Raw genomic sequence first — 25,151 nt, 5'->3', positions numbered from 1 at the left:
ATTTAATTGCAAATGATTATGTGTGGTGATATGTGTTTTCTCTTTAATCAAATCTATTGAGTAAACCATGCCCGGTCAATTTGTCTATCTGCCTTTTTTTTTTTTTAAGTAAGGGATAACCTACCTACAGTAAAATACAAAAAATAATCTTGAGCGTACTTTATGATTTTTCACGTGCATACACTTGGGGGTTTTTTTTTGAAGATTTTATTTATTTATTTACTTATTTATTTATCTATCAGAGAGAAAGAGAGCACAAGCAGGGGAAGCATCAGGCAGAGGGAGAAGCAGGCTCCCTGCTTAGCAAGGATCCAGATGTGGGTGGGACTCAATCCCATATGACCTGATCCGAAGGCAGATGCTTAACCGACTGAGCCACCCAGGCACCCCTGTTTTCTTTAATTCATCTGTTAACTTCTGTGTATATTTTATAGTGTATGTAAAATATCAGTACAGTACAATACTGATTCGTAGGTTAAGAAGTACATTATTGGGAACGCATGCTCAAAAAGTTCCTGCTGACGGATTGCTTGGTCAGAGTTTGGAGATGTCCCTTGTATACTGATTGCCATGGGAGCTCAGAGAGAGCATCTCTGGCTGGAATAGTCAGGTCAGGACTGCCTCAGAAGTGTGATCTGAGCTAAAACCTGACAGCTGACAGGACTGAAATAGGAGAGAGGACAAGAAGGACATAAAGCAAGAGGGAACTGACAAGGTTTGTTAGAGCCATTAAAGCAATTTTCAGAGTGGGTCCTGGTAGCATTCAGAACAGCATCCCTGAAATGGTGGTTTAAATGCCTTATTCATACCTCCTAATTCAAGATTTCTGATATGGGGAGTCTGAAATGCTCATTTTCATCAAGTTCATGATAATTTCTATGTTAACCAGAATTTAAGAAGTTCTTCCTCTAGGGGGGCCTGGCTGACTCAGTCAATAGACCATGCAACTGTTGACATCAGGATCCTGAGTTCAAGCCCCAATGGGGCGTAGAGCTTACTTGAAAAAAAAAGAAAAAGTAAGTTCTAAATCCATGTAAATACTCTGGACAGTACTTGGGTTTATATTGCAGAGGCAAAGTGATCAGTTCCAAACAGGGAATTGAAAAATGGCTACATTGAAATATTCAACCATAGTAGGTCAGCCATATTACCAATACTTAACTCAGTAAAAAACACTTGCATTCTACTGCTGTGTAATCAAGAGAATAAAAAGAAAGCATCAGTTCCATTCTTTTTTTGGGAGAGTTCTATTGTTTAATCCTCTCTGAACTCCAGGAAAAGACCATAAAGGTAACAGTGTTGCACTGTCAGAGTCACTTCCAACCTGTTTTCCCTAAGGCAAAGTTAGATGCACTTTACAACTTGGTTGTTAACTGTTTCGGGTATTGAAAAGACTACTTTGCCAGAACAGCTCTTAGCTCCTGTACTCAAGTCTTCTTTTATCCCTGTGTTTCACACCTTTGTTACCAGTAACACAATTTTAAGGTAGGAAGATGAAAAAAAAGACTACCAATGCTAGAGTTCCTAGACTCATTTCCCACAAGCTGTTTCCAGAACCATGTAGAACTCCTGGTGTTCATATTAATATTAATATTGGTGAGAAATAGACGCAGAAAAATGTCCACTTTGAGCCCAGAAGGCTGACCTATAGCCTGTATAATCTGATCAGGATCAAACAGGTGCTGGTCGCTACATTCTTAAAGGGTCTCATGACCGCCTGTATATCTCACCAATAGTTGCTATTGAGCTGAATGGTAAGCACCAGAGAAATCTTTCAAAAGTAGTTTTACGAGTAGAAATTTGAAGAAGTCATTTAAAATCTAACAGTCCCTGCACATCCCCCCTTGAGCACTAGGCCTATAACCACCAGCTTCATACAGCATAAGTGTAGCTCTTTTGCCCAGGGGTCCAGTCCCCATGCTACTTACTTAAATAAACTTACTAAATTGCACATTACAATGTCTCAAGAATTCTTTCTTGACCCTTGTGCTCCATAACCCTGCAACAATATGATCCGTCTCTAATATTGTCACAAGCCATTTTAGTCCAACATGTCATGTCCCATGGTGTTATGTTGAGATACTGTAATCTCAGTGCAAGTGTTGTCATTTTGTGACAAGGGGTTTTGTCTTTATCATCCTCCTGTGGAGAGGAGATGGAAGACCTGATCCCGGCTACCTGTGGGACCTCCCAATCGGATAGAGGGGGGGGCCTTTGAAAGAATACACCTGAGGCAGAACAAAAGAGATAAAAGCTTATTGAATGCACTGCAAGGGGGCAGCAGGCAGGACAGCAAATCATAGGCTGTGTGCCACAAGGCGGTGGTGAGGGGCTACAGTTGTAAGGGCAGAGTGAGGCAGCATGGGAACGTAGGGAAATTTCCCTTTTTTGGTAACTGTGCCCGGTTGTAATTGGTCAGTTAGGGCCTATGGCTATTTCAAGGTGGGTCCTTGAAGGAGCCTGTCTGCATTCAGCTTGGTGGTCGCTGTGGGTCCTTTTGCCTGACTCAGATGTCCATTGCTCAAGCTTGTTGCCTGAAAACAGCCTCTTAACTACCTTTAATGAAACGCTGGTACTAGTTCATGTGTGTGAGGGTTACAATAAAAGCATAATGCCAATTTAAGCTCTGTGCTCATGTCTTGCGTTCTTCCCTCAAAAAGGGGGGGATCTTTGACGGAGAACTTCAGCTTTTAAAAATATGATACAGGTGCTACCCAGAAATGCAGAGCCTTGAGCACATATTTTAGGAATTTGCAGACTAGTCTGAAAGATGAGTAGTGTTAAAAAAAAAATGAACCAAGTAATTTGAAGGTCTGATTGGCTTTATTAAGCAATTCGTGAGTCGGGCAGTATCCTGCCAAGTAAGTAGAGGGGAGGTCCAAGGAGTTGTAGTACAACGTGGAAGGTTTTTACAGGAAGGAGGGTGAGGCAAGGAAGTTATCAGCAAAAGAAAGAAAGGGTTCTTCCAGGCAAGGTCACTTTCCCTTTGGGGGCATTGGCAGGGGGTGTCTTCATGCAGATTACCTCATCTTCCTCTGTGACAGATTACCTTATTAGTTCTTACCGGAAAATCCTGACTGACCAGTTAAGACATTTGTGGGGAAGCTTGAAGCCGCAATTAACATTAGACATTTAACCCTGGTTTGGTGACTTGACCTAAGTGATGGCATTTTGAGGCTGTGGTTTTCTTTGTAACAGTAGGAATAAGGCAGAGTAGGGAAAATTGCCTTCTATGTAAAGAGGTTAAGTGAAATAAACAGTCAAGAATGTGATCTTGGTTTTTGATGAGTAGAAGTATATTAGTAGTAATGACAATCAAGTTACCCATGCTACTTACCTGATGAGGAAAAAAAAAAACCTCTGACTAAGCAAAGGCTAAAAGATTAGTAAATTTCTACTAAAGAGATCACCTAAGGCAGCTCTTAGGTTATCAGTGTGGTAAAGATAAATTATTCAATAGCTGTTGAGACAAATGCCTAGCCATCTGGAAAAACAGGTTTGTATTCCAACCGCACTCCATATATCAACATAACTCCCAGCTAGATCAAATTTGTAACCAGAAAGAAAGAGAGAAAGAAATAAAACCCAGAAGTGCTAGGAGAAACTAATAGATGGGAAAAGCCTTTCTAAGCATGATGCAAAACTCAGAACATACGATAGAAAAGATCGATAGATTTGCCTACATAAAAGTTGAAAATATTTATAGAGCATGTCAACCAAGAAAAGAATTCACTGAAGATTTAAACAAACAGATGGTTATCTGGGCAATTAGAATTGCAATTTGGGAGACACAGATTCAGATAGAAACCTGAATTGTGTTCCAAGGAAGACAGAGAGCAGAGTTATATAGGCAAAAAGCTGTGTGTGTAGTTCCCATTAAGGTCCTCTATGCAGAAGAGGGATTGGAATTAGGGTAACTGGGATTGGTTGGGTTAATATGAAAAGGAGGGATTGAAATTTGCTAAACACACTGACTCCTTTGGAAGTGAAGAGTGCAGATGAATCAGGTGTCATGGTGAGGAGGAAGTCAAGTCCAGGCTGAGGGCTTGCAGCTAGCTGAAAAGGTCACAGTTTCTAAGTCAAGGACATGCATAAATTCCTCCTACCCTGTGGCTTCCCAACCCTATTTTTATTTTTATTTTTATTTTGAGATAGAGTGCACGCTTTAGCAGGGGGGAGGGGCAAAGGGAGAGGGAGAGAGAGAATCTTCAACAGGTTCCACGCGCAGCGTGGAGCCCAACTTGGGGCTCGGTCTCATGACCCTGAGATCATGACCTGAGCCAAAATCAAGAGTCAGATGTGGGGCGCCAGGGTGATTCAGTCGGTTAAGCATATGTCTTTGGCTCAGGTCATGATCCCCCTGCTCAGCGGGGAGCCTACTTCTCCCTCTCCCTCTGCCTGCTGCTCCCCTGGCTTGTGCGCGCATGCTCTCTCTCTCTGTCAAATAAATAAAATCTAAAAAAAAAAAAAAAAAAAAAGTAGGTTGTGTAACAGACTGAGCCACCCAGGTGCCCCCTCCCAACCCTATTTTAAAAAGAGACTCTCGTAGCTAAGCTTGCTTGCTTTACCTTGGAAATCTCCTTTTACAAGCATAAGAAAGCTAAAATAAATCATTAACTGGGTGAAATATTTGCAATATATCTCATAGGCCCAGTGCTAAAAGCCCCTACAAGGAAAGATCTTGTAATATGTGTTGAAAATTATTAAAGACAATTAGATAATACAAAACTTCAATACTTCATGAAGTGGACAGTGTCTCTGTTCAGAGACTACAAAAGGGGTAGAAGGCAAGAAGCTTTTATAAGGATAAAGAATAAAGAACAAGAAGGGGGGCACCTGGGTGGCACAGTCAGTTAAGTGACTGATTCTTGGTTTTGGCTTAGGTTGTGATCTCAGGGATGGAGCCTGGCGTGAGCTCAGTGCTGAGTCTGCCTAAGATTCTCTCTCTCTCTCCCTCTGCCCCTTCCCCCATGCACCCTCTCTCTCAAATAAATAAATAAATCTTTTTTTTTTTTTTTAAACAAGGAAAAGAAAAATAGAAAATATCTGATTGGCTGGGGCCACATGGTCAACCTTGTTTGGAGTGAGGAGGAAGAGGGAATAAGTACAGAGCCCAGAATTGGCTTGGCATTTGAGGATTGGCTGACTGGATATGCTATGTTTCTGGTCAGGCAAAGCATTAACAAGGACACCAAAGAAATCTGAAGTTTCAGGTTGCTGATGTGGCACTGTAAGCACTCTGTCTTGGGCCTAGAAAGTTATTTCAACACTAGGAAGACAGCCTGGAGAAAACAATGAAAAAAAAAAAAGGTTTAATTCCAACAACTGATCAGTTTCTGGAAAGGTGTTCCAACAGCCCTACTAATATTCACACAAATGGTGCGTAAGGGGAGACACTCTTCACCTATTAAAATGGAAGGTATTTGAAGATCAGTAGCTGCTGGTTTTGGCAAGGGTATGGGAAAACATGCATTTTTGTGTCCTATTAATGAGCGTGTAAATTGGAATAACTTCAAGAGAATGGTATAACAAAATATATCATTAACATTTAAAAATTTGCTGACTTACTGAAACTGGTTTATTAGGATTTATTCCTATGGAAATACTTGCACATGTGTGCAAAGATTCACGTATGATGTCATGTAGGAAGTTATCTCCGTGCAGTGGTAACATCCAAATATACTATCAGACAGGCTATCCCCTATGTCATGGTCAGGAAACTCCACAGCCCAAATTAAGACGCTCAAAAGCACATGGTTTAATGAATCACTTTTCAATAAATAGTGACGCTTAAGACATTTAAGATAAGGTGCCAGGGAGCTGGGAGGATCATATTACCCGAATCCTGTGTTACGCAGTGTGTATATCCTGTCTGCTGCATCGACCTTCATTTCTGACAGTGCGGTTATGAGGACCACAGCTGAAATTGGAAAGGGGGCTCAGAGATAGAGGGGTGCCTAAAGCCAATACATGCTTCTATCAGGAATATGCAGGGCAAGTATGCCTGGTTAGAGGTCTGCTGAGAGCCATGCTTTTTATGTTTTTCTGGGGCTGAACATACATGGAGCCAGGATACGTGTCAACAACGAACAGCATTTGGGGGGATAATGTAGCTATTGGCCCGAAGGTGGTATCATCTTAACTTACAATGTGACCTTTCCATTATTTTCCGTTAGTAATACTCTTGTCTGTTCCATCCTTTCTACATATATTCCATTCTAGCTTTATCATGTCTTACAGTATGTTTTCTGTACTTAACACATCTTAACAATTCTATCTCATAAGCTATTTGTTTTCCCATTACACTTAACACATGAGTTTCATATGTCCCTTGTGTTTTTTCTGTCCTTTAGAACAGAAAAGAATATTCTCTGGCACCTGGGTGGCTCAGTTGGTTGAGGGTCTGACTCTTGGTTTCAGCTCAGGCCCTGGCGTTGGGCTTCGCGCTGAGTATGGAGTCTGCTTAAGATTCTCTCTCTTTCTCACTGCCCCCCCCAAAAGACAGAAAATACGCATAGCAAACATATGAAACATTTTGCTTAAAATATAAAAAAAAAATTTTAACAGGGGATAGGATAAATATGTTATTTTGTATATAATGGGATACTGGTTGTTTAAAATGGGAATGTATATCTTTATTGACCAAAGAGGGAAAAGATGTCTATTTTATATTGAGTGACTAGGGTTCAAAAACACGACGTACAACATTCCATTTACAGTTTTAAAAATGCATTTATGTACATAACAACTTCTAGATCTGTACAAATAGGATGTCTAAAAGAATCTTCTCTAAAATATTAATGGTAGTTTTCTCTACATGTAGGATTGGGGGTAATTTTTTGCTTGCTTCTTGTATTTTGTCTTGTTACAGGTGAGTTTTTTAGGAGAGGAATGCTGTAAGAGGCTTACATTTTTATAATCTACAGAAAGAACACATCAATTATGGCTTTTAAGAATTTCAGGTTACCCGCATCGTGCTCTGGGAAGAATAGCCTTCAAAGTCAGATCCATTACTAGCTGTATAAAATCAGGTGCTTAGCCTCCCTTAGCTTCAATTTCCTAGTCTATAGAACGACAATGATAATAAGTACCTTAGAGGAAGTAAGAACGTGTGCAAAGAGCATAGCACAATGCTAAGACCATATTAGTGGTGTAATAAATGCTCCCCCCACACACACCCCATATTTGATACAGTGCTTAATTCCCTTCTGCCCTCTATTTCATTCCTGATAGTGTGAAAAGACCTGCTAATCATAGTGCTAGGAAATCTCAGCAGCTGCAGAGAACTCTTTCCAAGACAGGTCAGCTTATAATATCTTCCTGACTTAGCAGTTGTGGTCCGACAAAGCCTGATAAGGGAATCTGGGGTTTTCCGAGGCTTCCATTAAAAAGTTGAAAGTATAAGATATCCCGCTGGAAAATATTTTGGCCCTTAGACCTAATAAGATCATATTTAAATAAGTAAAACTTGGGATTAGATCGCAGTCTTACCAAACTTTAGTGTGTATATCATCATCTACAGAAGTGATTCTCAATCCTATTCAGACCCGATGTCACCTTTTTAAAAATAATGTTCATGTTACTATACTGAAATACAGAGATAATTTTTTATATGAGTACACACATTTTTAAGAATCAGTATATATCTTGAAAGTAAGATAAAGAAAAGTAATTATAATTAAATGTGTATTTCAATATATAAATGATCTGATATGATTAACCTTATGACATAATGTAGTATTCAGAGGCTTACACATCTGGGTAGACTCACCACGAATGTGTCAAATACAATACAAGTGTGTTGTATTGGCAACCAAATAGCATAAGCCACGTGGCCATTGATGATGTGATTTTCTCAAAATGGTGAACAACTTTTGGTAAAGTTTTGGACTAAAAAGGCTAATTTCCCTCTAGTTTACACAGTGAATTCCTATAAAATTTAATGTGTAATAAGACCCTGCAGAAACTACTCGAAAGGGAGCTTGTTTAAAATGTGGGTTCTTGGACTCTCAACTCCCAAGTATTTTGAACCAGGGAGTCTAGCATAGGGCCAAGAATCGATATCAACCTCCTGGCAGAGATCCTGAGGGCAGGAAACTGTGATGTTGTCTAGGAGAGGGAACCTAAGATGATGTACTACGAACCAAAAACCCAGCTTGGCTGTTCCTACCCAGAGTAGTATAATGGGGCTAGAATAAGAAATTTGGAATGGGAATATCTTGGTTTCAGACACAACTGGGCTACTTGCAATTGCCTGGCTTGGTACAAATGTTCTGGGTCTATTTTCTTATCTATAAAAAAGGGTATTGTTACCTGCAGCGTAGAGGGATGGGATTGTGGTTTCTGAAACCCTTCGGAGCTTGCCTGCTTTATCAAGGTGACTAAAACTCTTGATATAAAGCAGTCCGTAAAATGAAGTATCTTAAGCATGAAAATTGCTTGTTATGTCGATTCTATGGTTCACGCCTTAGGACAATCTGATCAGGGTCTTGTCACTTTCCCCAAAGCCCACTGTTTGAACCCAGAGAAAGCAAGCCACAAAGAAATTTGGTCGCTAACTCCTCCACTCAACCAGCAAACTAAAAAGGCACAAGCTCGTCACCCTGATGACAGGATTCTGGCTCTGTTTGGCCAGTGGCCAAGAGTGTAGCTATGGATGAGTCACTTCCCTTTCGTTGAGCTCGGTTTACTGAGACTCTCAGCTCCATCTGTTAGTCAACTACTCCATTTCTCTTTGCCTCCTCCTTCCCACACCTGCTACCATCCTTTCTACCCCTCTGATGACTTTTCCTCTGCGCTCCTACTGCTTCTGGTACTACGCGTTCCGCTCTTTCGCGTCCCAGATATCTGTCACCAGCTCCTCGGCCGCCCCTTTGGCTCCTTCCCTTTGTTCGGTGATCTCTGGCAATCCTCCCGCAACGTCCGGGCTCCTCCCCAAGATGGGGGAAGGGGGGCTGCTACCCGCAGCCCCGACTGGGGCCCACATTGTGAGCCTGGGTCCCGGTACCTCGTCGCGTCCCCGCGATTTGCTCTTACCTCCCTTTCCCTCTCAAGACCTCCCGCCCCCCATCTCTGCCTTCAGCGCCGAGCTCCGAGGCTCCTGAGCCTCCGGCTGAGTGTGCTGGTCAAGGTGCCCTGTCCCTCGCTACCCGTTCGCCCCGGAGAACATTGCCAAGGTCCCCTTCCCAGACCGTGCGCCCCGGCGGCCCGAGGCTGAGGCCGGCTCTAATTCTTCCTTGGCTTGGGATGCCCACCACGGGCGGGGGCAGTCGCTGCTGAGTCCGGAGCCGGGAGCCACCCACGTGTCCAAGAGCGCGGCGCGGGGCCAGCGCAAACCTCTCCAAGGCCGGCGGCTCCTAGTCGCGGAAGCGCCACTGTTGCAGGCGAAACCCGCACCGGCGGGAGAGCGGCGCGCGGGTCGCGAGCGGCACGTGCGGCTCCTCGGCGTCTCGCGGCAGGGCGCGGGTGCCCGCAAAGCGGACGAGCCAGCGAGCGAGGGCCGGAGCAGGGAGGGTGGGCTTGCGGACGGCCGAAAGGCCAACACCTCGGGGCGGCAGGCGCCGCGCGGCGGTGCGGGCGGCGGGACTGCAGTGCCACCGCTCCGGAGAAAGCTCACACGCCCGCGCGCGCACGCACGTGCACACCGCGGGCAGCGAGAACCCTTGAGTGTTGGACGCGTTATAGCCATGGCTTCTGTCCTCAACAGCAAAATTCACGCGTCCGGGACTTGCCAGGGCTCCAAAGCTGATGACCGCGGTGGCGCCGACTGGAGAATGGACTGGGATCCCGAGATGCACGTGAAAATGTGCAAGAAGATCGCCCAGCTCACCAAGGTAAGGTGAGGCGCTGCGGGCCGGCGAGCTGCGCGCCCTGGGGGCCCCAGGTTGGGGGAGGGCAGACCCGCCCAGGGGAGGCCCAGGCTAAATCCGGGCAGAAACTTTGTGTGGGAGGCCAACCGGTAAGAGAAGCGGTCCTAAATCTTGGTAACTTGACCTTCTGGAAACACCTCTCTGGAGAGAGAGGATCCTTGCCAGGGAAACTCCTACCGACTGCGTGCTGAGCAGGTGGTCTGTGCTCCCAAGGTGGGAAACCTAGTTGAATTAGTGCTGGTGTGAGTGTGTGGGGGAGTGCGCGCGCGCGTTTTCCTTTGCCAGCTCTGCTCAAATGATCGTGTCTGGAATGTTGTGATTTTATTCATCGCTGTACTTTACAGCTGGGGAGGTCATGTGGGCTCTATTTAAACACTTGATTAATTTATTCCTTCCTTCAACAAATATTTGAGCCATTTGTTGAGTGCCAGCAGCTTGCCTGGCACCGGACTAAACCTGGAAGGCAGCCCAGGGGACTTACTATCAAACTGGGTGCAGATGTGCGTAAGAGCATAAATGGGGACGAGCACGATTCCCACATTAATTATTGGATTACAAAAGACCTTGGGAGGTCAGCCAGACCATCTCCCTACTTCCTCCCAGGGATGGGATTGAACCTCTCCAGGACCCCATGAAGACCACCAAGAAGATGCCACCCTGCCCTTGGTTAGCCCTCTGCAGCTTCCTTATTAGGAGTTCTTGTTGTAGGTTCCCCCCTGTGCCTTGTGTGTAGATGGAAACAAAATCCCTCTCCTACAAGGTCCCAGTGGGAGAATATAGCTGTTTGCCTTGGGGTTTCCTTTTGATCTCCTAAGAAACTCCTGATATCATGCCTGCTAGTGGAAGGGTCAGGTCTAGATTCTGTCCAGTAGTATAGGGACATGCTCTCTTCCCTATCTTCCTCCCACCTCCCCACACCCATTTCTTTGTAGGTTCACAGGCATTTTCCTCTCTATTTTGCCAGAAGGAAGAGAGAGCACAGAGACTTGGAATTGGACGCTAGCTGCCTTCTCCTGCCCCTCCCATCAACTTCCCCACATTCTTTGCATATGAGCCTGTCTCCAAACAGTGATCTGTTTAGTCAAGGATAGAAAAAAAGGGAATGGAGATACCCCTTGAGGCCTTGGCATGTGTGGCTGGCACCACTGATCTAGTCTACATTTATCTAAATGTGACATCAACCTCTAAAAAATATTGATTCAAGGTGCTAGGCACAGTATAAGACATCTCTATCTTTAAGGAACCTAAAATGTTTTTGGAGACATAAGGTTTGAAATATGGAAAGAAAACTCAAAGACACTACTATATAATCAATTGCTAAGTTGGGTATTTCAAACTATGAGTTCTATAGAAGTGGAAACTAAGGGTAAGATTATGGGCAGGAACAGTTAGGGGAGATTTTATGGAAGAGATGAACCTTGAATTCAGTTTGAATTTATGGAGGGCCTACTGTGTACCAGGTGCTGTGCTGAATATTGATGGCATAAAACTGACTAAGACACAGTCCCTACCCCTGTGTATAACAAACACATGAACAGATCATTTCAATACAATGTGGTAAGCATTCCGCTGGGTAGTATTTATGGCACACCTATTACGTGCCAAGCACTGAAGATAACAGCAGTGGAGACAGCAGCATGATCCCTAGTGCACAGTAGGCAGTGTTTCTCAAAGGATATTCTGCATTAGAAATCATAATGGATTCTTATTATGTAGTGTCTCTCTTTACAGTTTTATGCTAATTGCTTCAATTAGACATTTTAATATTGATATCGATATGCTACCTTTCTTTTGGCTAATGTTTATGTGTCACATATTTTCCATCTCTTTAGAGTGTATCTTTCTATAAGTTTTATTTTAGTTGTATTTCTGACAGGTGAATTTAATCGCTGTGCGTTGATTGTGATTACTAATATATTTAGGCTTATTCCTCCATCATGTTTTATGTTTTTCACACGCCATCCTTTTTCATTCTTCCTTTTTCTCCATCCCTACCTTCTGTTGGATTAGTAAAATGATCTATATTCCCTCATTTTCCACTGCTGGTTTGAGGGTGTTAGGCTTTATTTCTATTCTTCTCGGAATTGTCTTTTATTTTTCAACATATGGACTTGACTATATTTTTTTCTAACAAAGTCATCGTGTAGTTCTTTCTTCCTGCAAAAGATTTTCTTTTAAGATTTATTTACTTATTGTAGAGAGAGAGAGAGAGCAAGCAGGGGAGGGTGGAGGGGTGGAGGGAGAGACTCAAGCAGACTCCCCACTGAGCCTGGGGCTCCACCTGGGGCTTGATCTCGGGACTCTGAGATCAAGACCCTGAGATCATGACCTGATACAAGATCAAGGGTTGGACACTCAATCCTCTGAGCCACCCAGGCACCCCATTCCTGCAAAAGATTTTTTTATACTTTACCCATTTAACAGCCCTCTCCTTTCCCATCTTGCCATTGTTGTCTAGAGTATTTGACTTTTTTAAATTTAAAAATCATTTTTATAATCAAGCATTAATTAAATTCACTGACATTTCACCACCTCTCACTCTTTTTTCTTGAATGCAAAGCCTCCTCTTTGGGTTCACTTTTCTTCTAGCTGAAGTTCATTTCTTAGTAATCTTTTCTGTTGGGATCTCGGTGGGGGAGGGAATTCTTTGTATATGTGAAACTGTTGTTATTTTGCCCTCAGTGTTGGGTGATAATTTATTTTGATATAAAATTCTAGCGAACAGTTATTTTCCCAAAGCACAGTGATGAAGGTACTCCATTGTTTTCTGGCACTGGTTGTTGTTGGTAAAAATTCCCCTGCCAGACTAAGTTTCATTCCTTTCTGGTCAGTCTGCCTTTCTCTTGATAGAATTTAAGATTTGTGTTTGTTTTATTTTGGTGTTCAGCAGTTTCTCCAGAACTCTCTAGATGTTAGGGTACTTTTGTTGAGGACTGATTCTCTTTTCTGGAACTGCCATTAGGTCAGTGAGGAAGGCTCTTCATCTCTATATCCTGAAATGTGATTAAAAAAAAATTTTTTTTTGCCTCTGTATTGCATCCTGGTGAATTCCTTAATCCAATCCTTCTGTTTGCCAGTCCTCTGCATAAGTTGTCCAGTCCAGAGCTTTTCTCCGCCTTAAGTCTTAAGTCAATTAAGTTTTAGAATTTCACTAATTATATTTTTCATTTCTAAGATTTATCTCCTTTCTGATTTTAATAACTTAATTTTTATAATTTTATTGAAGTACAATTTACATATTATAAAATTCATCTATTTTAGTGTATGATTCAGCATTTTTTAGTAAATGTTCAGAGTTATTACACTATAACCATAATCCAGTTTTAGGACATTTCCATCACCCCAAAGAAACCTTTCCTAAGTACCCATTTGTCACCAGTCTGCATTCCCACCTCAACACCAGGCGACAATTAATCTAGTTTCTGTCTCTATAAATCTATCTTTTCCAGACCCTTCAACTCAATGAAATGATACGATATATGGTATTTCCATCTGGTGCTTTTCATTTAGTTGCTAAATCTTAGCAGAATGTTTCTGAGGTTCATACATGTTGTAGCATATGTCAGTCATTCATTCCTTCTCATTGCTCAGTAGTATCCCATTGATGGAGATGCCCTCCTGTGGCAGACATTTGGGTCATTTCCACTTTGGAGCTATCATAAATAATGTTGCTACAAACATTACATTCCTATGCAAGTCTTTGTGTGGACATACATTTTCATCACAGAATTGAATTGTTGGATTGAATGTTATTTTTTTAAAAGATTTTATTTATTTGAGAGAGAGAAAACGTGCCCTCTTGGGGGCAGAGGGAGAAGCAGACTCCCCGCTGAGCAGAGAGCCTGACACAGAGCTCCATCCCAGACCCTGGGATCATGACCTGAGCCGAAGGCAGGTGCTTAACCCACTGAGCCACCCAGGCACCCCTGGATTGTATGATATATTTATCTTTAACTTCTGAAGAAACTGCCAAACTGTTTTCCAAAGTGACTGTATCATCTTACATTGTTCAGCCTACTTTTCCAGGAAAACCCAATCCAACCCCATGCTCCCAGTTCTCGAGTTACAGTGGAATACATTTCTTTGCTCACTCCATGGTTCACTCACTTCCCTTCATTTTTCTCTGGATGTTTACTCACCTGAAATGTCTCCGTCTCTAAAAGTTGAGTCCTACTTATCTATTAAGTCTCACTTCCCCCAAGAAAAGCCTTTGGAAAACCTCACTTTTGAAATTAACCATGTATTAATTAATTATTAATTATGCATTCATTATTTTTTTCTTACATCTGTTTTTCCAGAAATTTGTACAATGCCTGGCACATGGTAAACTCTCAGTAAGCTTGTTAAATTTCAAGTTTCCTCCCACAGATTTGGTTAACATTTATTTCATGATATTTATCCATCTGATATCATAGTTGATTTGTATATAGTGTGTCCCTTAAAAATCATAAACTCTAATTTATTCACAATACTTTGCACCTGGTAGACACTCAGTATGTGTTAGGGTAGTAAATATGCATTCACACGATGGTTCAGAGTCCAGGGTGCACATTAACATCACCTGGGGAGCTGTTAAAAATACACCAGTGAGACAGTAACAAGAAGGGTCCTAGACTGGAATCTCTACTGGAGCGAAAAATGCTGCAAGGAGACAGTCAAGTCTATTGACAAACTGGAATACGATGGTAGAGAAATTAAAAGCGTGTATGTCAATGTTAAGTTTGCTGGAATTGAAAATATACTATGTGGCTATGCAACATGTCCTTATTCTGAAGTAATGAACATTGAAATAGGTCTTAGTTTTTTTAAAAAAAAGATTTATTTATCATTTGAGAGAGAGAGTGCGTGCACATGCATGTGCGGAGGGGGGGTGGTGGTGGTGTGGGTTGGGCAGAGGGAGAGGGAGAGAATCTCAAGCAGACACCTCCCTGAGCACAGAGCCCACAACCCTGAGATCGTGACCTGAGCCGAAATCAAGAGTTGGGCACTTAGCTGCACTATCCAGGCACCCCAAAATAAGTCTTCTTTTAAGGACATAAGTATGATGTCTTACTCTCAAAGCACTTTATTTTTATAAATAATTTAAAAATAAATAAAATTCAGAAAGAGAGCAAATGATGGAACAAATAAGACAAATGTGAGGCACAGACGAGTCTCAGTGAAGGGCATGGGGATGTTCTTTGTCCTGTTCTTTTCCTGGAAGTGTTTTCCTAAGCTTGAAATCGTTTCCAAATAAAAAATTAAAAATAAACACAAAGCATACAAGGACCCAGGCCCCATCTGTGAAGGAGAGGAGAGAGAGGTGACAGGCATTGCTGTTTCCTCAGAGCCCCCCAAGAACTCTTGATGTCTGCTCAGGGTCAAGAAACACTTTTTCAGGGGTGCCTGGATGGCTCAGTTGTTAAGCGTCTGCCTTCCGCTCAGGGCGTGATCCCAGAGTCCTGGGATCGAGCCCCGCATCAGGCTCCCTGCTCTGCAGGGAGCCTGCTTCTCCCTCTCCCACTCCCCCTGCTTGTGTTCCCTCTCTCGCTGGCTGTCTCTGTCTGTCAAATAAATAAATAAAATCTATAAAAGGAAGGAAGGAAGGAAGGAAGGAAGGAAGGAAGGAAGGAAGGAAGGAAGAAAGGAAAGAAAGAAAGAAAGAAAGAAAGAAAGAAAGAAAGAAAGAAAGAAAGAAAGAAAGAAAAAGACTTTTTCAGAGCACTTGAAGATTTACACAGTAAAGTGGGCACAGAGGAGTCATTTGGGCCATCAGAGATTCCAAATCCTTCCCCACTAAAGCCTTCGGGAAGCTTTTGGTCTTGAAAGCATCAGGCAGGTTCACGCAGCCCTAACCCTGGGCCTGTCAGGCCAGCCTCTGCTGTTTGCCCTGTCCCAGGAATCTCCAGCTGATTCTTTTTTTGGCAGAGCTCTCCGCATCCTCATACCCAGAAGGCTTAGCATCCCTCTCACCCAGGGATTCCCCAGTTCCAACTTTCAAGGAGAGATAGAATGTCTTGTCCCAAATACAAGCTTTATGTTAGAACAAGAAAGTGAATGGGAACGTGTGCTTTCCCTCTCCATGAGGCATCTCTCGAACTGAAGGCTGACTCTCAGGAACTGGGACCACAAGCGTGGTAACCGCGTCCACGTGGCACTCCATCTCATCTCCTGATCAGAGGAAAAGTGCCCAGGATCCAAAGAGCTGTCCTGTCAGGTGCCAGAAGCTGCCAAGCTAAAAGTGTAAGGAGTAGAATAATCTGACAGGGCCCTCTCAGTCACCCTTCAGAAAGGATCTGGGCCAATCTCTTGGAAGACCTTGCAATCAAGGCAACTCCCACATATTAGTAATACTTTATGATTTTTTTGGATTTGTAATCTTTTCTTTTTGATCTTTAAAGCTTTATATTAGTTCCTCACTCCCTTTTTATTATTTATTTATTGATTGATTGATTTTATTAAGTATAGTTGAGACACAGTATTGTATTAGTATCAGGTGTACAACATAGTGATTCAGCAGTTCCATACATGGCACAAAGCTCAAAACAGTAATCACTGCATGATACATTATTAGAAGACTACATTCCCTATGCTATACTTTCATCCCCTTGATTTATCTATTTTAAGATTTAATTTATTTGAGAGAGAGACAGAGAGACAGAGAGAGAGAGAATGGTGGAGGGAAGAGGATCAGAGGGAGAGAATCTCAAACAGAGTCCCCACTGAACGAGGAGCCTGACGTGGGGCTCGATGTCACGACCCTGAGATCACAACCTGAGCCGGAACCAAGAGTCAGGCTCTTAACCGACTGCACCACCCAGGCTCCCGTTGACTTGTCTATTTTATAACTGGAAGTTCGTACCTCTTAATCTCCTTCACCTCTTTCACCCATCTCCCCAACTCTCTTCCTCTCTAGCAACTACCAGTTTGTTCTCTGTATTTATGAGTCTTTCTGTATTGTTTGTTTGTTCATTTGTTTTGTTTCTTAGATTCTGCATATGAGTGAAATCATAGGGTATTTGTCTTTCTCTGTCTTATTTCACTTAGCATTGTACCCTCTAGATCCATCTGTGTTGTTGCAAATGGCAAGATTTCATTCTTCTTTATAGTGTTTGTGTTCTTTGCAAAGGCTTTGACATGCTTACTCATCCTTTGTGTGCACAGCAGTTCTGCATAGCAAGGAGGGAAGCACCATCTCTAATGGAAAGAGGAAAAATCCAAGACCCAGGAGAGGGCCAGCATTCTTGCCCAATGTTACATTAGTACGTATTGACAGAACCAGGACATCCAGAACCCAGTGTTGGGTGTGTGTGTGGGGGGGTGATATTTCTTGCCTGGTCATCCTTATGTTTCCATAACCTCTCCCAATCATATTTACTACTTTTTCCCATGGAAGGAGAAAGGTTTGTCCAATTTGTGAGGCTGAGAGCAGGGGGATTGGGCAGAGCTCTTTTCCTCATCCTCCCCTTTTCCTCATGGAGTGATCTGCGCATAGAAGCACACATTCTACTCTGTCTGCCATGCCATCAATTTTTACATGACCTCCCTCTGGTCCAACGTCTACTAAGACATGTTAGCAGAGACAGTGATAGTGATGTGTGGGGGAAATAGTGGATATCGGTAGGGATAGAGTGGGTGATATTGTGGGAATAAGTCCTGAGTATAATCAGAAAGATTAAGGAAAAACAATTATAATTTCTTTTTTAAAAAATATTTTTTATTTATTCATTGGAGAGAGAGAGTGTGAGCGGGGAGGAGGGTTAGAGGGAGAGGGAGAAGCAAACTCCCTGCTGAGCAAGGTGCCAGACATGGGGCTCCATCTCAGGACCCCGGTATCAGGACCTGAGCTGAACTGACTGAGTCAACCAGGTGCCCCAAAACAATTCTAATTTCAACTCAAAGTTATCTTTTCAATCAATTTAAACTTGAATTATTTCTAGAGGGATACTTTTTACTCTTATTTATACTGGTAAATATAAATGAAAATTAAATGAGAATAAACATGAAGACACCTGGAGAGCTAATGAATGATTTTAGAGTTTACCTTGGAATGTTCTTCCTCCCGATCCTTACATGGCTGGTATCAGCTAAAAGACCATCTCTTTAGAGAGGCCTTTTCTGACCTTCCAATTCAAAGGGGACAACTTTCCTCATCTCTGATCACAAAAAAATAGGTCTTTCTTCCTTGGTGATTTGACAGAAGAGGTTTCACTAACTTAACACGGAGCGTCTCACCCAGGGCTGGTCATATCGTGAGCTTGGTAGATACCGGATTCCCTTCCCTTTCTGAACTGGAAGAACAGCAGAAGGACAGGACTCTTGCCCAGTTGTCAAAACCAGCAGTGGGAACAAAGCCAGCCCTTCTCCGGGTTGGAGAGGCAGTGTCCCAGGGCAGTAGGAGTGATGCCTGTTAGCACAGGAGCCCTTGGGAACAGGCTGCCACTTGAGCCCTGTGTTTTCATGGCTTCAAGGTGTGGAAGTTTTATTGCACCCACTGACTCCTGCAGCTTCTCTGAAAATACCCTCCTGCTTGTCGGAGCTTGTTTGGGGACAGATGTTCAAGCCGTTCCATACCAGTTTGCTTTAGGATTCGAGATTGGAAAACTGCAGATATGTTTCAACAAGTTCTCTCCGTTGGAATCTTTCCATTTAATGATGTGATTTGTGGTGTAGAGATGGCTGCCTCACAAAAATCTTTTTGCCATAAAACAGTATGAGGTACACCTTCAGTTGGATGTCTTTGAACCCTACTTTCACTTTGGCATGAGCATTCTGATGTCTGCATCACCCCTTCTTCCACACAGCAGCCCGAGTGGCCTTAACACTGAATCACACCCTCACACACTGTTGGTGGGAACACACAACATGGCAGCCGCTCTGGAAAACAGTCTGGCAGTTCCTCCGCTAAACGGAGTTATCATATGAACCAGCAATTCCAGAGTCCTCAAGAGAGATTAAAACATACACCCACACAAAAACTCATATACGGTTTTCAGGGGTGCCTGGGTGGCGCAGTCGTTAAGCGTCTGCCTTCCGCTCAGGGCGTGATCCCGGCGTTCTGGGATCGAGCCCCATGTCAGGCTCCTCCGCTGGGAGCCTGCTTCTTCCTCTCCCACTCCCCCTGCTTGTGTTCCCTCTCTCGCTGGCTGTCTCTATCTCTGTCAAATAAATAAAATAAAATCTTTAAAAAAAACCAAAAAAACAAAAAACAAAAAAAAAACTCGTATACGGTTTTCAGAGCAGCATTATTCATAATGACCCCCAAATGGAAATTAGCTAAATGTCATCAACTGCACAATGGATAAATGCAATATGGTACAGAGTACAAGGTGAAGGGCAGGTAGTGGCTAAGGGATGCAGGATTTCTTCTTTAGGGTAAAGAAAATATTCTAAAGTCAGTTGCAGTGATGGTTACATGACTGTGAACGTACTTAAAGCCGCTGACTTATACTTTAACTGGGCAAATTGTATGGTGTAAAAGTCGTATCTTGATAAAGCCGCTAAATTAAAACAAACAGACAAAATCAAACCAAACCAAACAAACTGAACCCTGTCTTCCTCCTGCTTGAATGCAGTTCTGAAGCAAGTCCTGGTGACTTCACCCTGTAAACAAATAACGAATCAGCCCAGCTCTGTTCCCCATTTCCATCTCTCCCTCAGCCCCAGCCCCTGCTGGGGGACCTCCTGAGGGGCCTAGTGGCACCCTTGCCGCCTCACAAGGGGGCAAGAATGAGCTTTGAAAAGATAAACCAGAACGTGTCGTTCTTCTGTTTAAAACCCACCAGTGGTTTCTCTGTCGTGGTCACCTGAGCTGGCCGTGTCCATGTCTCAGCATCACCTCCTAGCCCACACCAGCCTTCTTTGGGGCCTTCAGATGTGCCCAGCTTGTGCGCTCAGCGTCGTGGTTCTGTGGTTTCTTCTGCCTGATCCTGGCTTGGCTGACCATCTGCTAAGATATCTCTTCAGACCGGGCCACCCTGTCCACCTGGTCGATGCTAGTGCCTGGCCCGTCTCCGAGGTCCCCTCAGCTCCATCTGCTATCATCATTTTTCCTTCTCGCTGTTTATTGCTTTCTCTTCTCCCCAGAGGAAGTTCCTTGAGGGCAAGGATTTCCGTCCACTTTGTTCTCTCCTGTACCTCACGAACTTGAGATCACGACTTGAGCCAAAATCATCAGAAGCTTGACTGACTGAACTACCCAGGCACCTCCCAGAGCTTGCCATTTTTAAAGGTGTTTATTACAACTCTCTTCCCACTATATTCCGAATACTGGAACATTTCCATGGGAACAACACTCATAGCTGCAGAGACAATGGTGTACAGTAGTCCCCCTTTCTCCACGGTTTCAGTTACCTGGGGTCCACTATGGTCCAGAAGCAGACGATCTCCTGATGTATTGGGATATGTACGTCACAATGCGTACGATCTCCTGATGTATTGGGATATGTACGTCACAATGCGTACGATCTCCTGATGTATTGAGATATGTACGTCACAATGCCTACCTCATTCCCTCACTTCATTTCCTCACACAGACTTGATCAGCTCACATCATCACAAGAAGAAGGGTGAGTACAGTAAGATATTCTGAGAGAGAGAGACCACATTCACATAACTTTCATTACACTATAGCACTAAAATTGTTCTATTTTATTAGTAGTTCTTGCTGTTAATCTCTTACTATGCCTAATTTATAAATTAAGCATTATCATAGGTATGTATGTAGAGAAAAAACATACAGTACATACATGTGGGTTCGGTACTATCTGGGGGTCTCGGGATGTATCCCCTGCAGATAAGAGTGGGGAGGGGAGCAGCTGCAATTACTTTTAAACTACAGTGACATAATCAGAGGCCCAGGTGGTTAGTTCACATTCTGACTGCTTAATGGACCTGTTTGAATGGACCTATTCTGATCCTTCAGAGTAAGGGGACGCAACTAGAAAACGCTCATAGGTTGCTGAAGGCATCAGAGAAAGAAGCAACTTTCTCAGAGCTCAGGGATCCAGTAGAACCAGTGGCACACCAGTGGTTCTGCCTGTCTTGTCCCTGGTCTCCTGAGAGCACCTTTTTCTTAGCTGCAGAACCTTCAGAACAGGGAGCAGACACCTACTTGCAAATCATTGATGTCATCATCCTCAATAGATTTTTCCTCAGTCCTTTGAAGCAGAATGGTGGTAAAATCTTCCTGAAAAGCAATGCCCCTGCCTGCTGAACCCTGAACAGCTACCATAATAACTTTGCCCCTTGAACTCCAGGCTCTCATTTGGTTAAAAAGCAGGCCCAAGAGACTGCCACTCAGTGTTTGACTGCTTCGTGCTAATTGTGTACCTGGCAGACGCTGTCTTCTCTAGTTTGTAGCTGTGATAGACACACACAAAAATGGTCCCCTGATAGATATCAAATCTCTGGAACCTGTGAATTGTACCTCATTAGGAAAAGGGGTCTTTGCAGGTTGAGTTAAGCATCTCAAGATGAGAGGTGAAGAGGTGAAGGCCATGTGAAGACGGAGGCAGAGCTTGGACCAGTGGAGCCACCAGAAGCTGGAAGAGGCCAAGGATAGATGATTCGCCCCATGAGCTTCAGGAGGGAGTGAGGCCTGCAGGCACCTTGACTTTGAACTTCTGACCTCCAGCCTGTGAGAGAATAAAGTTCTCTTGCTGTTTTTTATTTTATTTTTATTTTTATTTTTATTTTGGCAGAATGGTTTTATTATTATTAGTTTTTTTTATAATGATTTTTTATTTTATTATGTTAGTCACCATACAGTACATCCCCGGTTTCCGATATAAGGCTCGATGATTCATTAGTTGTGTATAACACCCAGTGCACCATGCAATACGTGCCCTCCTTACTACCCATCACCGGCCTATCCCATTCCCCCACCCCCCTCCCCTCTGAGGCCCTCAGGTTGTTTCTCATACTCCATAGTCTCTCATGTTTCATTCCCCCTTCTGATTACCCCCCCTTTCTTTATCCCTTTCTTCCCCTACTGATCATCCTAGTTCTTATGTTCCATAGATGAGAGAAATCATATGATAGTTGTCTTTCTCTGCTTGACTTATTTCACTTAGCATTATCTCCTCCAGTGCCGTCCATGTTGTAGCAAATGTTGAGAACTCGTTCTTTCTGATAGCTGAGTAATATTCCATTGTATATATGGACCACAACTTCTTAATCCAGTCATCTGTTGAAGGGCATCTTGGCTCCTTCCACGATTTAGCTATTGTGGACATTGCTGCTATGAACATTGGGGTGCATATGGCCCTTCTCTTTACTACGTCTGTCTCTTTGGGGTAAACACCCAGTAGTGCAATGGCTGGATCATAGGGTAGCTCAATTTTTAACTTTTTAAGGACCTCCACACTGTTTTCCAGAGTGGCTGTACCAACTTGCATTCCCACCAACAATGTAGGAGGGATCCCCTTTCTCCACGTCCTCTCCAACAATTGTTGTTTCTTGCCTTGTCTATTTTTGCCATTCTAACTGGCGTAAGGTGGTATCTCAGTGTGGTTTTGATTTGAATTTCCTTGATGGCTAATGATTTTGAACATTTTTTTCATGTGTCTGTTAGCCATTTGTATGTCTTCATTGGAAAAGTGTCTGTTCATATCTTCTGCCCATTTTTTTATTTGTTTATTTGTTTCTCGTGTATTGAGTTTGAGAAGTTCTTTGTAGATCTTGGATACCAGTCCTTTATCTGTAGTGTCATTTGCAAATATATTCTCCCATTCCGTGGGCTGCCTCTTAGTTTTTCTGACTATTTCCTTGGCTGTGCAGAAACTTTTAATCTTGATGAAGTCCCATAAATTCATTTTATCTTTTGTTTCTCTTGCCTTTGGGGATGTATCATGAAAAAGGTTGCTTTGGCCGATGTCGTAGAGGTTGCTGCCTATGTTCTCCTCTAGAATTTTGATGGATTCCTGTCTCACATCGAGGTCTTTCATCCATTTGAAGTTTATTTTTGTGTATGGTGTGAGATAGTGGTCAAGTTTCATTCTTTTGCATGTAGCTGTCCAATTTTCCCAGCACCATTTATTGAAGAGACTGTCTTTTTCCCACCGGATGTTTTTTCCTGCTTTATCAAATATTAGTTGCCCAAAGAGCCGAGGGTCCATTTCTGGGCTCTCTATTCTGTTCCATTGGTCTATGTGTCTGTTTTTGTGCCAGTACCATGCTGTCTTTGTGATCACAGCTTTGTAGTACAGCTCGAAATCCGGCATTGTGATGCCCCCATCTTTGTTTTTCCTTTTCAACAGTTCCTTGGAGATTCGGGGCCTTTTCTGGTTCCATACAAATTTAAGGACTATTTGTTCCAGTTCTTTGAAAAATGTCCTCGGTATTTTGATCGGGATAGCATTGAAAGTGTAGATTGCTCTGGGTAGCATGGACATTTTAACTATGTTAATTCTTCCGATCCATGAGCATAGAATATCTTTCCATCTTTTTATGTCTTCCTCAGTGTCTTTCAAGAGTGATTTATAGTTTCTAGAATATAGGTCCTTTACATCTCTGGTTAAGTTAATTCCAAGGTAACGTATGGTTTTTGGTGCTATTGTGAATGGGATGGATTCCCTAATTTCTCTTTCTTCAGTCTCGTTATTCGTGTACAGAAATGCAACTGATTTCTGAGCATTGATTTTGTATCCCGCCACGTTACTGAATTGCTCTATAACTTCTAATAGTTTGGGAGTGGCTTCTTTTGGGTTTTCCATATAGAGTATCATGTCATCTGCAAAGAGAGACATTTTGACTTCTTCTTTGCCAATTTGAATACCTTTGATCCCTTTTTGTCGTCTGATTGCTGTTGCAAGGACTTCTAGTACTATGTTGAATAATAGTGGCGAGAGTGGGCATCCTTGTCGTGTTCCTGATCTTAAGGGAAAGGCTTCCAGCTTTTCCCCATTGAGAATAATATTTGCAGTAGGCTTTTCATAGACGGCTTTTATGAGATTGAGAAATGTACCTTCTATTCCTACACTCTGAAGGGTTTTAATCAGGAAAGGATGCTGTATTTTGTCAAATGCTTTTTCGGCATCGATTGAGAGGATCATATGGTTCCTGAGTCTTTTCTTGTTGATATGATGTATCACGCTGATTGATTTGCGAATATTGAACCACGCTTGCATCCCAGGTATGAATCCCACTTGATCGTGATGGATAATCCTTTTAATGAACTGTTGGATTCTATTAGCAAGTATCTTGTTGAGGATTTTGGCGTCCATATTCATTAGGGAAATCGGTCTGTAATTCTCCTTTTTGAGGGAGTCTTTGCCTGGTTTGGGGATCAAGGTAATCTTGGCCTCATAGAATGAGCTTGGTAGCTTTCCTTCTGTTTCTATTTTTTGAAATAGCTTTAGGAGAATAGGTATTATTTCTTCTTTGAATGTTTGGTAGAATTCCCCAGGAAAACCGTCCGGGCCTGGAGTTTTGTTATTTGGAAGGTTGTTTATCACTGACTCAATTTCTTCATAATTAATTGGCCTGTTTAAGAAATCAATTTCTTCCTGTTTCAATCTTGGTAGTTTATAGGTTTCCAGGAAGGATTCCATCTCTTCCAGATTGCTTAGTTTATTGGCATATAGCTGTTGATAAAAACTTCTAATAATCCTTCCAATTTCAATGGTGTTCGTCATGACCTCTCCTTTTTCATTCATAATTTTAATAATCTGGGTCCTTTCTCTTTTCTTTTGGATAAGTCTTGCCAGTGGTCTGTCAATTTTATTGATTCTCTCAAAGAACCAGCTTCTAGTCCTGTTGATCTGCTCTACTGTACTTCTGGTTTCTGCTTGATTGATTTCAGCTCTAATTTTGGTCAACTGCTTCCTCGTGTGTGGATTAGGCCTGTCCCTCTGTTGCTGTTCCAGCTTCTTGAGGTGAGAATATAAAAACTGCATTTTAGATTTTTCTATTCTTTTGAGTAAGGCTTGGATGGTTATGTATTTCCCCCTTAGGACTGCCTTTGCAGTATCCCATAGGTTTTGGACTGTTGTATTTTCATTTTCATTGGTCTCCATAAATTGTTTAATTTGATTTTTGATTTCCTGGTTTATTGAGTCATTCCTGAGCAGGATGGTTCTTAGTCTCCAAGTGTTTGAGTTTCTTCCAAATTTTTCCTTGTGGTTGAGTTCCAATTTCAGAGCGTTGTGGTCTGAGAATATGCAGGGGATAATTTCAATCTTTTGGTATCGGTTGAGACCTGTTTTGTGTCCCAGAACATGGTCTATTCTTGAAAATGTTCCATGGGCATTAGAATAGAATGAGTATTCTTTGGTTCTGGGGTGTAGTGTTCTATATATATCT

At 42.7% G+C, this 25,151-nt stretch overlaps 1 protein-coding gene across 1 annotated transcript in view; it reads left to right on the top strand.

The window, feature by feature from the left end:
• The first annotated feature begins 8,992 nt into the window (after nt 1-8,992).
• The window catches only part of FAM184B (family with sequence similarity 184 member B), a 136,740-nt gene continuing 120,581 nt past the window's right edge, over nt 8,993-25,151 (top strand). Inside the window, exon 1 of the mRNA XM_026514504.4 lies at nt 8,993-9,833. Coding sequence (XP_026370289.2) covers nt 9,687-9,833 — 147 coding nt within the window. The 5' untranslated portion in view covers nt 8,993-9,686. The remainder of the gene's footprint in view (nt 9,834-25,151) is intronic.

The sequence above is a fragment of the Ursus arctos genome, unplaced genomic scaffold (assembly GCF_023065955.2).
Source record: "Ursus arctos isolate Adak ecotype North America unplaced genomic scaffold, UrsArc2.0 scaffold_9, whole genome shotgun sequence".
Classification (NCBI taxonomy): Eukaryota; Metazoa; Chordata; class Mammalia; order Carnivora; family Ursidae; genus Ursus; species Ursus arctos.
Note: the sequence above shows the minus strand (reverse complement) of the source record. Positions and strands in the feature narration are given on the sequence as shown.